Raw genomic sequence first — 12696 nt, 5'->3', positions numbered from 1 at the left:
AATAAATAAATAAATCTTTAAAAAAATATATTTCTGATTTCTAGTTAGAAAATAATTTAAAACACTGGCAGAAATTATAATAGAAAGCAATAGACTAAAACCATAAAAATAAATCCTTTAAATTTTTTTAAGAATTAGAGACAAATAAAAAAGACGTGGCAAATGTCTCTGGTCTTTAATCTACAAGCAACATACACAAGCACACAGGATAGAAGACAGGACAGCTAATTTACAAATACAGAATTGTTTAGCTAGCAGTAACAACAAACTCACTTGACAATCTTGTCCTGACTGAGGCTAGAACAAACCAGAGGCTTAAACAACAGGCATCGGGTCCCAGGCCACGTGCACAAGATGCTATTCCCACTGGAGTCACACATGGGAAGGGTCAGGTCTTCTGCTTCCTCGTACAAAGGCACTGATCTCACACAGCAGGACCCGGCCTGGTGACCCCATTATTTTCCAAAACCCTTCTTCCAAAAATCTTATCTGGGAGTCGACTTCACTGGTGGGGGACAAGGTGGCTCAGGGAAAAGGCAGGTATGACGCAAACTGTCCACGGCATTAGATGCCACCAGGCAAAGCTGGCCAAGTGCTAATGGACAGGAGCGTGCAGAGCATTCAGCAACGTTCAGTCTTTGGCCTGGGGTCTGCTTTTTTAAAATCTAAGGAATGTCTGTCATAAATGTTGACAAAATTTTCTGCCCAATTTTGTTAAAGAACGTTGTTTCTAATGTGAAATACTGGTAAGCATTTAGAGTCCAACGTTAGGCAAGGTTATAAAAGGGTAACAAATCTAGACGACGCACTACTTCTACACTGACTTCACACAGATACACTGTTAATGTTCATGAAGAACTAGGACATTAAAAACATTGTGTGGCGGCGCACGCCTTTAATCCCAGCATGTGGGAGGCAGAGACAGGCGGATTTCTGAGTTCGAGGCCAGCCTGGTCTACAGAGTGAGTTCCAGGACAGCCAGGGCTACACAGAGAAACCCTGTCTCGAAACAAACAAACAAACAAACAAACAAACAAACAAACCAGAAGAGATCGTGGAGTGGTTTATGAAGCTTTAAAATAAAGTATAAATATACGAAGTGTGACTATGAACTATGTGCTGAGAGTGGTAGTTACAACATCTTTCTGTATCTTTTAAATCTTCAACAAGGGCAGTGTATTAAAACCCCAGTCATAATACATATTAAAAACAAAAACACAATACTCTACAGCTTATGTACCCGGGCACAGGGAGACAAAGGGCACACTGAGGCCATGCTATGCAACTTCAGTCTATATGGGCACAGCTAACTCAGCAGGTCAAGAAAATGAGCATGTTTATGGCTCTGGTTTAATGGTGTTGTCTTAAGAAACCACCGCCATCGGAGAACATGGAGAGCTGGGTTGCTGGTTACCACCGCTGAACCCTGTGCCTGACAGAAGAGTCAGAGCACGTCAGGTCAGGAAGGGCACCACGACTGGCCTGGAGAGGGAGAGGAGAGAATGCAAGCACACTCGCTCAGGCGCTGGCACAAAGATAAACTCACGGAACTGCAACGGGCAGAAATCAGCAACAACTGTGGGCGCTGCCGAGGCTGGCCCCGGGAAGAACCATGCTCCCTCCGTAGGGACTGAAAACGCAGCAGAACAAGGAGCCCAGCTGACGACAACCAGGCTACTGCTGGCTAGTAGCTTTTAACTAATTTATGTAGCCCTGCCAATATAGTAACATTTGAGAAAATGTCAGCACTTGTTTAAAACAATATGTGAGGAAATATTTGTTTTCTTAATATTTAACCAACAGGTTGTGCTGTTTTGTGTTTTAAAAAATAAAAAAAAAAAAGGCTACAGTTTACAGACAAAACCGTATCACACACATTTATTCCTATTTTAAGCAGGAATATGTTTAAAACAGAACTTGGGAGTTGATTTTAGGTGTCACAAATATACTTGGGACCAACCGACACACTACTCTGTACTACAACCCTCCTATATTCTAAAGAAAACAGGAGTCTCTAGGCCCCCTTCTCCTAGGGCCCACGGGAAGTCTGGGATGCTGAGAAAGTAGCCTCTGGGGCCACAGCGCAGCTTGATCCGCTTCTGACTGCACCTTATTCCACATCAAGTGATGACTCAACAGTCCACAGAGCCAGTCACAGTTGCTGCTTCTGTCCATGCACACAATGGTTTACACAGAACTGTCTTCAAAGCAATCCAGTCTCTTAAGTACTGAGGTGATGACTTTAGGCCTGTCCTAGGCCGTGTGAGGTATATTCTGAACACATCACGGCTGCCCAAGAACTCAATACACATGGTGCCAGCAGGCAAATTGCTTACCCATTACACCATTTGCCCAACCCTGATTGCTCTAAGTGTAATTTTTGAGGAAGGTCTCTTGAAATTGTTCAAAAACATGCTAAATTTTCGGAGCTTCATTTCCAAACAAGTTGGAAAATACTCTGTGTGTCTTGTTTTCTAACCACGAAAACCTTGCAACTAGTGTGGGGGTAGACGTGATAACCCCTGCTTCTAGCATGAGGTGTGAGGCTGCAGGTAGTGCAAGGTGCACAGCTGTAACCCCTGTAGCTAATATGGGGTGCACAGCTATCGTATCTGCAGCTAGTGTGGGGTGCAAACATGTAACCTCTGCAGCTAGGATGTCATACAGACGGAAATCACTTCTGCTCGTGTGCAGAGCACAGCCACAATCCCTTCAGCTACTGCCTTTGGGAGGCAGACACAGGCAGGCCAGAAGTTTGAGAACACTTGGTCTATACAAGTCAGACTGAGAAAGAAAACCAGAAAAACAAATCCCAAAACAAAGCCAAAAGAAAACAAAAAACAAAAAACAAACATCTCTAGAGAACTTGAGTTTTACAAATTACCATTTCTCTAAAATAAACTCATAAAAACAAAAAATCTAAGTGGGGGAGGCTCTGCCCCCTACTGACAGGACTCCCCTGAAGGGCACCCTGCCACTTCTCATCCTTGCTTCTGACTTTAGACTGTGGGGCTGCTCTCAGACACGCCATACCTTACTGCGCGCTTCCGTAGTGCACACAGCACGCATTCAATAAGCGCTTGTGTAAAAGGCCGGAATCCATGGAGACCAGACTTTATTGTCACAACGACTTATATACTACACCGAGCAAAAGAGACCTTTAAGTTCTTCATTCCTTAAAAGCAAGGAGCCTGCTGAGCGCTCTGTCCAGTCTGGGAAGCGCGCAGCAGCCTGAGCCCCAGATCACATGGGTTATGACGACTAAAGATTCAGGATTTTATAAATTATCCTTCAATAAAGTACACAAAATATTCATTTTAATAAAGTGTTTTTTTTTTAAAAAATAGCCACTCAATTATTACTAACACTCCAGAAGACTTTCATGAAAATAAAACATAAAATAGGAAAGAATTTTTAAAAAATCAAATGAATAGGCAGAGAAGACGGCTCCTGGCATGTCGTTTACTTCTGGGCTTTCTTCCTGGTTCGTGAACCTTGAAAAGAGATCAGAGAAAGTCACACAAGTGATCATTAACTTACAAAAGCACAGGATCAGAAATACAAACCTCTCCATGCCTGACTGACTGACAGCTGTAGAGATGAACTCCATACAAGGGCCAAACTGTAGCTGCACAGCCTAGCAACCGTCAGGTTACTTTCTAGTCTTAACACACCAGCAAAAACACACCCCAGTATTTCTCCCCAAAGTCTGGATTGTAAAATTTGAAACCCTGACTTGCATTGCACCTTCCGAGTTTACCCTTCCTGGGAGAGCCTGGGTTACGCATGCCATGGAGAACTTCTCCGAGCCCTCCCTGCTGGCATGCACGCTCCTCCTGACTTAAGGTCCCAGGGACTGCTCCTAGCCACCTCACAAGGGGTTCTTCCCCACACCTGACCACACCGCCCAGACTGGACTCCTGTTCTCAGCCTCAAGCTCTCTGGACCAGAAATGTCCGAATGAGGGCATCCTGGTAGTCAATAGTTAACCAACTTCTTTTCAGAAAAGAACAGAATTTCCTTTGAATCTGAGACAAAATTTCTAATCCCACACAAGTAATTATAGTTTCTAAAGGTATTCTGATTATGGGCGTTTTTAATACTTAGCTGGAAAATCAGTTTTAAAATTAAAATTTTTACAGCTGGTTTCTGTTCAACTGTTGTTCAGTTCAGTCACAGCAAACCTTAGACTTCTGTGAGCATCTTCCCACCGCTCACACAGCCTGTACACTGCGGCTGAGTAACAACAGTAGCAGTGAGAGCTAGAGGGCTCATGAAGCCCCACCCCTCTGAGCATCTCAGGCAGGAAGGCAGGCAGCGGTTGCTGGGGTAGTGGGAAGGAGCCCTGGCCCAGGACTCCATGAGAACCTAATGAAACTCCCTGGGCAGGAGCAGGCTGACTGGGTAAGGAAACAGGTGAAGAGAGGAAAGCAGAAAAGGGTGAGGGAGGGAGGCCAAGGGGGTGTGGGGGGAACAGAGAGGGTGAGGGGTCAGAATGAGCACCACAACAAAATGACTGTCATGCACAAACAACCCACGCAGATAAATAAGCTGAGAGCCCCAGAGCCACCATGACAGAAAAGCTTCTGTGCTGGGAAATGAACAACACTCCATAGTGTATTTTGAGGGTTTCACATATAAAATGTTAAAGTTACATCTACAAAGAAAATCAGAAATGCTGCCATTCTGAGACTGCCCCAACAGCCGGCTCATGATCAACACCACCTCAGACAGGTGACAGGCACTCAAATTCAAGCAATGCTGGCTCTCTTACATGTCCTAACCTGACACTTCACTCTTAGGCTAAACACTGCTGCTTACCCCTACGGTCTAGCCTTAGCATGTCTTGCTCCAATCCCAAATGCTGCTGCCTCCTGGAACCTAAAGAAAATCAGAACTGACCGTCACTGCAAGGCTGATGGAGTCTGTTATAGTCATGTCTCTATAATATAACCATGTTCATAACACAATGCAGTTAGTAACAGAGGAAAAATAGCATACATGAGTTTGGGGAAGCTTGTCCATGCTTTCATAAACAAAAGGTGAAAGTGGGAAGTATCTCAGCAGGGTTTTCTTAGAAACATCTGGTCCCTAACTAGTTGGTTTCTACCAAAGGAAATCCTCAGGACAGGCACAGCCCTCCATGCTTCCGGCTAACTAGCCTCCAGAAGAGCCATCACCACTCTCCAACAGAGGACATGTACAAAGCCATGAGTATCATGGCCACATCAATTAATTTCCAGTACAATTTTGGAATATTGGCACAGTTTTAAAATGCCAGAATATTCATGGTTTTTAAAGCTTATCATTTTGTGAGGGGGAAAAATTACTTGCAGCAAATAACCAAATTTCCTCAATTGGTAAAAATTACGCCTTGCATAGAAATAAAAGGCTTAAAGGCCCGTTCTTCCGGGCACCGCCCATCACCCCCCACAAACCCCACAGCATGCACAGTAACATACAGAAAGCTTTCAGAGTGCGCTCCCACACAATAGACCCCCAACTATTCAAAATGAGTTTAGGTGTATCAAGAAAATCACACACAGCTTTAAAATGGTCTAAATAGATATTAAAGGAACGTTGCTCCCATTTTGCAAGGCACAGCATTCTAAAAGATCACTCAGTGAGAACAGTCTCTTACCACACTGTAAACCGTAAATTGTGTTTGAAAATAAAATTGTTAATGAAGAAAGTGACATTTGTAAAGCTGCCGTTAAGGCACCCGTTCTTGAAACACATTTAAGACACAAAATCCTAAAGCCCCAAACCAAAAAAATTCGTGGAATTTATCCCATTTCTCAAAATATTGAGAGAGTCAGGCACTGTGCACTCACCATCCGGCGCCTGAACTCTGAGTGTAAATGCACACATTTGTATGACCCTTGGCCTCCTGAGCTGTTTGCTTTGCTTTGCTTTGCTTCGGTTTGGTTTGCTTTGCTTTGGTTTTCTAGAAGCAATAACGTTTTCCAACCACCTCTGGCAATCCTTCTCCCATGACTATTCTGACAGTAAAATAACTACTCTAGTACTTTAGGGGGGAAACGGCCTACAACAAGAAACCACAAAAACCATCTAAGCAAATGCTAGGCATACTGGTGGGCCCATTTAATCCCAGCTCTTGGGAGGCAGAGGCAAATGAATCACTACAAGTTCAAGGCCAGCCTGGTCTACATAAAGTTTTAGGCCTGCCAGGGATACATAGTAAAACTGTCTCAAAAAAAAAAAATAATTAAAATAATTCTGAGTTTGCATGAATGTAGACTAATTATTCTTCATTATCTTAAAAAGTTATAGTAGCCCAGCGTGGTGGCAAACACCTTTAACTTCATCACTTGAGAGGCAGAGGCAGGTGGATCGCTACGAGTTTGGGACAAGCCTGGTATACAGAGCAAGTTCCAGGACAACTAAAGCCATATCTAGAAAAACCAAAAACCAAAAAAAAAAAAAAAAAGTTCTGCAGCAAAGCAGTCCAAGTGGTCCTTATGGCAGGAGTCATAGGGCAGTGACGAGTTCTTAGCAGCCTGCTGGCTACTGTGACGTCAATCCTACCCCAAACTGCAGGACTAAGATCAGGTTTCACAGTTAGAAATAGAGTTTTAAGTCACACACTCTCAAAACAAAGACATCTGTGTTCGTCCAGCAGCATACAGGCTGCCGACACCCCGCAGGCAGCTAAGAAAGCCCGTCGGGCTATAGCACATCTGGGGCCTGCCTGGACCCACTCCTGGCTCAGCCTACCACAACTCTGGACTCCCATAAGCTCCTAGGACAAGGGATGCTTTAACGCTTAAGGGTGTGTTCACGAAAGAACAGAGCTGTCTTCATCAGCACTACTTAGTCCATCCCCACTCACTGTCAGAGCTGCTGCAGCCCGCCTCTGGCTGAGACATGCTTCCATGTATTGCTCCTTGGGACTCCACACTTCCTAATAACAAAATGAACAAGACAGGGAAGGAAGCAGTAAAAAGCAGACAATAGCAGATGGGGGACGGCAGCGTTTGAAGGAAACTAGCGACTGTGGAGCGTTGGCCTCTGCAGTGAATAACACCCTCCTGGTGTCCCAGGGTAAATGCAGATGAACCTAACCAGGTTAGATCCACAATATGTAAGGGCAAAACACTAATAAAATCCAGATAAAGGTGGCTGTCTTCCAAAATTTGCTTTCTAACACGTACCAGGACCAGTGTCAACAGAAAGACAAACTACCGTGCTGGCCTCTGTCACTAGAGCATTTATGCTACTGTGACCTTCTTGCCCAAAACGAGGCTATTCATCAGAAATTAAAAGTGCCCAAGGACAAGCAAAATAATAAAACTGAGAAAGAGCAAAAAAGTCTTTTAAAAACCGCTGGGTCAGCCGGGCGTGGTGGCGCACGCCTTTAATCCCAGCACTCAGGAGGCAGAGGCAGGCGGATTTCTGAGTTCGAGGCCAGCCTGGTCTACAAAGTGAGTTCCAGAACAGCCAGGACTACACAGAGAAATCCTGTCTCGAAAAACCAAAAAAAAAAAAAAACGTTGGGTCCAAGAGAGCAGTGTCTGAGAAGCCCCGACACAGCAGAGCATGTCCAGTCTCAGCCTGCACACGCAGATGCCTTTGCTGACACCATTTCTAACTGTGACTTTATAGACGGGACCTTCAGCTCCAGCCCCTAAGTAGAAGGAACTTCAGATCTTTACTTCCGTATCACTCACTTTCAACAGTGAAGTTCAAAGCTTGATTCCTCCCTCTCCTACCTGGCTGGGACGAGCCTCAGAGAAATCCACTGCAGCTGAGTGTGCAGCCCCCACCACCAGGAGAGGTGGGAAGCATCCTTCAGGCCTGAGAAGCAGCTCTGGTTTCTACCTCCCAAACCCCTGTCCTGACTGCTGTGGAGAGCGAGTGACAGAAAGTGTGTACGAAAGACACCCCTATACGTACTACGCAATACAAACCCTATCTCCAAGGTATTTTATCATCAAACTGAAATATTATATATGACGCGTGTGGCCAGTCCACCAGCCAGTGGGAGGAAGTGCAGCCTGGGGCTGCATATGGAAGGGTAAGCAAGGGCTGTCACTTACGGGTCTGTGCGGCCTCTTGCACCTGTGTGTCTGAGCACTCCATGTCCTCCACAGTGCACACCGCGCTTTCTTCTGCTTCTTTCTTCCGCTTCTTACATAGGAAACAAGGTTCAAAAAACAAGAGAGGAAGAGAGAAATGTAGTCTGGTGCCCGCATAAGCAAATGTACATAATTGTACAAATAACATATATATGAAACTATCTAAGTGTGGGAGTCTCAAAACATCCAGAAGAAGCCGGGAAGGAGAGCAAAAGCAGCCCCCGCCTGCGTGGGGTCCTGCCATCCGAGCCACACTGACCAATAGGATGTGAAATGTTTACCAGCTTGCTGTCACCTCCACAGGACAGTGACACTCACTTTTCTGCTTAACATGGGTGGAGGGAAAGGCAGAGGTTGAGTCTGCAAGACAGGAAGGCATACACCTCATGTCACACATGGAATCTAGATTTGGTGGCAAACTCTGCTCATGAGCCAGTGTTTCTTTAGAATGTCCCATAACCTCCATCTGTGAGCGACCTCACAAGTACAAGGTCCTGCTCTCTCCGAGCTGCCCCGTTCTCCACACTGCCCTTCCATCTCCACGTTCTCGGCGGAAGCATCTGCAGGATGTGCTTTGACTCCATCGCCTGCCACTCCTCACAAACACACGAGTCTACACTAATCCAATTCTGTGCTGAGCTCTCTATAGGTGAATTTATAGAGGGATGTTGGCAATGAATATAAAACTTTGTTTTTCTTGTAGCCTTATCCTATGTAAGTATGAATCTAAATGTGTAGCACTCTGAATTCTAATGCAAAGCCCAGGTTTCCTGATGGACCTATGGATCATTGAGGAAGATGTCTGACACATCCCGACTCCACAGCATGATGCAATGGATCCTCACTTACTCTGTCTAGCAATTAATGTTAAGTTCGTTCAGCTTCATCTGAAAGTGTCCCTTGCTTCGGGCCATTCTGTGCACAGCTGCAGAAGATAATATTTACTGACAGCACAGCACTCTCTCCCTAATGGCAGCCATGGGTTCCTGTACAAGCTACCATGTTTCATAGCCAGTAGCAGTGTCAGTGCACGCCACTCAATCCCACGGTCTGAAGCATGGGAAGATGGCAGCAGGAAGGCCGGATTCAGAGAAACCTGCACACACCTTGTAGAAAGGCTCCCACACAGAAATAACCCGGTTAAACCCTAGGAACCGTCAGTGGCATTCACTTAGGAAGGAGATGTGTGTCTAAGAAGGTGCTGCTTCCCAGACACAGCCACAAGAACGGCTCTAACTTCACACTGCTGATGAGGGAAGGAGAGAATGCCTTACATCTTTCTTTCCAAAGTGTTGCTTCATGATTACCATCTAAACCCTGCTGGGCTGAACAGATTGGCTCGATAATTACATACAATAACTGCAGTGGGCAGGTAACCCTCAGCTGGCACGGGCAGCTCCCCTGTGAGAGCTTCCATATGCAAGTGCACTGACGGAGCGCGTTAGGTACGTCTTTCCTGCCGGTTCACAGGCCTGATTAACGGCGGCCAAGACTCCAAGGTTAGCGTGTCAGCAGACTTGTGATGCATTAGGCAGGGATAAACACAGACACTTTTGTTCCCTCAGACCAAAATTAAGGAGGAATATTTCAGCACTCTGCTCTATGTTCCAAATAGAACAGAAAGCAGTTTCCAGATTTTATAGGACAGTTTTTAAATGCTCATTATAAAGGGAGCTAGCCAGTATTTCCTACCAGAGCCTAACACATTCATTTTGTTTTGAATTGTATTTAATAGAAATAAGCTTTCTTAATCTCCATACAGGTGAATTACAAGGAATGAAAATCAGACAGCATTCAGCCAAGGAAAGGAGCACCTGTGTATGGGGAGAGTGGTGGGTCACATTCATCCACCCGCCAGCTCCTTCCCAACTCTTCTGACTGCACATGCAGCTTGGGCAGAAAGGGTCCATGGGCTAAAGATCACTAGTGAGCAAGAGAAAACGAAGCCTGTCTAGTTTAACAGTGCATACAGATGACACTTGGGTTATACAGCAGTACACAAATCCCAAACAGCAAGAAGCAGCTATCAGAATCCTTAGACTTTGGGTGTGTAAGAGTGGGTTCCCTTCCCAAGTGCTTGTGCCATTGTCTGAATCCGTGACAGTCTGCCATGTTTCACAGGTATTTTTATTTGCATTTATAAATGAAACCAAGATACTGTATGACACACAGGAATAACTTACAAAATACATGTGGGACAGAGTTTGCTTTTAATTCAACACAGAAAAAGTCTTGAAAAATGAATGGGCTTATTTCAAAGGACATAGTAATATACTACACATTATGTTTTTAAAGTGTTCAGATATGCTAGGTTAAAACTTAGTTAATTAGCTGCTTCTCACTTCCAATTTAGAAACAGGAAGAGAAATCAGCTGGATACATTTGGACTGATAATTTACTAATAGTCTAAACACTGACTGGAGACCAATGAAGCTGCTTCAACAGAAAACACAACAAAAAACTTCAGAGGCAAAACCAGAGACCAAGTCCTTGCTCAAGTCAAGCCTGAGATCACTGCAGGAGCCCATGTCTAAGAAACAGTAGCCAGACCATGGGCATCACCAACAAAGCCCAAGACACTGTGGGGTGCCCTGCCCCTCACTGTAGCCATCATACCTGTTATTATAAAAACAAAAAGCCTAAAATGTCCAGGAGGCTTGGTGTTAAACAAGCTAAAGATCTCCAGGCACAAACACACTTGCCAATTTGTCATAGTTGTCAAGAGCCCAGTAAAGTCACCAAGCAAACGTGCATGGCTCACAGATGACTAAAGGTGAAGGGGGCCAGAGGGTGGGGGGCACGAGAGACAGCAGACATGGTGTAACACGGAACCTGCAGACCAGCAGACTCGGTTAAAATGCACTACATGAAAAAAATGGAAAGAGACACAAGCAAGCCAAGGAGAACGTGCTCAGTGTGTATTGCTGGGATGACAAGATTAACCCCACTGTAGCATCTGGCAGAAGCATGCACAAGCGTGCGCAAGTGTGCACCTTGCCCTTTCCTAACTCTGGCTGAGCTTTACCACAATGCATGTGCACCAGAAAGCACCCCAGCCCACTAAGTGTGCAGAGACCTGATGCATTTGTGCACATACAGAGTGGGCTGTATCTGCACCGCCCACTGCTTATTCTGGAGTACAGTTGTCTTCCTTTGGCTCAGCCTCTTGAGGACCCAGAGAAGGCGCTACTAAAAGCCCTCCTGATATTTATGAAAAGAACAGTTAATCAACAGGCGAGCAGAAACCCGTAGCCAGAGTCTATTGGCACACTAGGAGCAGAAGGTTCCTATTAAGGCAGCAACCTAGACCTGGAAGGCTCCGGTCGCATGTCTGAGGACAACACGTGCAACTGGTGCAGTGAGGGCTCTCCAGGACTCTAGCTTTAGCACCAGCAAACTTGATGTTAAACTAAAGATGTTTCTAGAGTCAGTGAACTCAGCTCTAGAAATTAATGTCTTTACTCTTTACCCACGCTGGAATTAACAAGATGCTTTCCTCTGAGGACACGATCACTTACACCACTAATATCAAAAACTTAACATGTTTTATGGACAATTCAAGGGAAAAGGCAAAAACAGGCAGCGAGTTACACCTTAATTATCTGTATTTTATGACTAAAATCACTAGATTTTCTTTAAGTGCCATGAGCTTCTCAGAGGAAACGACATTATAGTTAAAGAATGGTAGCTGCAAGACCCAAGGCAGCTCAGTTTGTGTTTTTTGAGACTCCCTACCTACACACACACACACACACACTATTCAGTGTTTGCAGGGTTGAGTGGATGGATATGTGGGTACATGTATATACAGCCAGAAAACATGAGGAGACCACAGAATAACTGTGGAGCTGGTACTCCACTTCCAGGTTCCATGGATACCGGAGATCAAGCTCAGGTCTGTGGACTTGCAAGGCCAGGGGAAGGGACACTCACTTCAGAGCTGTCAGGCCCCTCTCTTTAACTCGTAACAAAGTGTCTCATGTGGATGCCACAAGGTCCATCAACAGAAAGTGGCTCTGTGAGATGCTTCTGAAGCAGCAGGTGACAGCCAGAAGCTGAAAGGGTGACTTACCAGCATCATCAAGTCCTCTGCACCAAGGAAGAAGGGAACCCTGAGGCGCCCACTGCAGATGTTATAAGACGTCTATCTCCCTAAAGATCAGTAAAAAGCAACCCTTTCCCTTCCACATGATGGTGGGAACCACCTCAGGCCTTGTGAGGCCAGTTCCTTAGAAAACACATAAGCCACTTTAGAATTACTATTAAAAACAGTTCCCTTGGCCCACAAAACCCCAACTCACTAAACACAAAGAGAAAACATGAAGCCAGGAGTCCACTTTACCCATACCAAACAACAGCTTCAAAGGAAAATATACTACAAAGCCATGGTTGCAACGTGTATGTTTTAATATACACTATGGGGCCACATGTAGTATATATGTATTTAATACCAATCATCACCTTGTCTTTTGCTGCAAATCAACGTTTAGCAAGCCAGGACCACTGAAGACCTATCACACATGCACTCATCAGTACAATCTATCCAATACCCGCAAACTGAACCTATCACACATGCACTCATCAGTACAATCTATCC

At 45.0% G+C, this 12696-nt stretch overlaps 1 protein-coding gene across 6 annotated transcripts in view; it reads right to left on the bottom strand.

The window, feature by feature from the left end:
• Window positions 1–3098: 3098 nt before the first annotated feature.
• The window catches only part of Vrk1 (VRK serine/threonine kinase 1), a 71756-nt gene continuing 62158 nt past the window's right edge, over window positions 3099–12696 (bottom strand). For 2 of the 6 annotated variants that reach the window (XM_021179034.2, XM_021179036.2), the window contains exons 12-15: window positions 8061–8151; window positions 6854–6925; window positions 4822–4881; window positions 3312–3494 (exon numbers count right to left, since the gene is read on the bottom strand). In XM_021179034.2, coding sequence (XP_021034693.1) covers window positions 3463–3494; window positions 4822–4881; window positions 6854–6925; window positions 8061–8151 — 255 coding nt within the window. In that variant the 3' untranslated portion in view covers window positions 3312–3462. Of the gene's footprint in view, window positions 3495–4821; window positions 4882–6853; window positions 6926–8060; window positions 8152–12696 lie in introns of all 6 variants that reach the window. The other 4 variants (XM_021179035.2, XM_021179037.2, XM_029484771.1 and 1 more) reach the window with 4 other exon arrangements.

This window comes from Mus caroli, chromosome 12 (genome assembly GCF_900094665.2).
Source record: "Mus caroli chromosome 12, CAROLI_EIJ_v1.1, whole genome shotgun sequence".
NCBI classification, from domain to species: Eukaryota; Metazoa; Chordata; class Mammalia; order Rodentia; family Muridae; genus Mus; species Mus caroli.
This window is presented reverse-complemented; position numbering and strand designations above follow the sequence as displayed.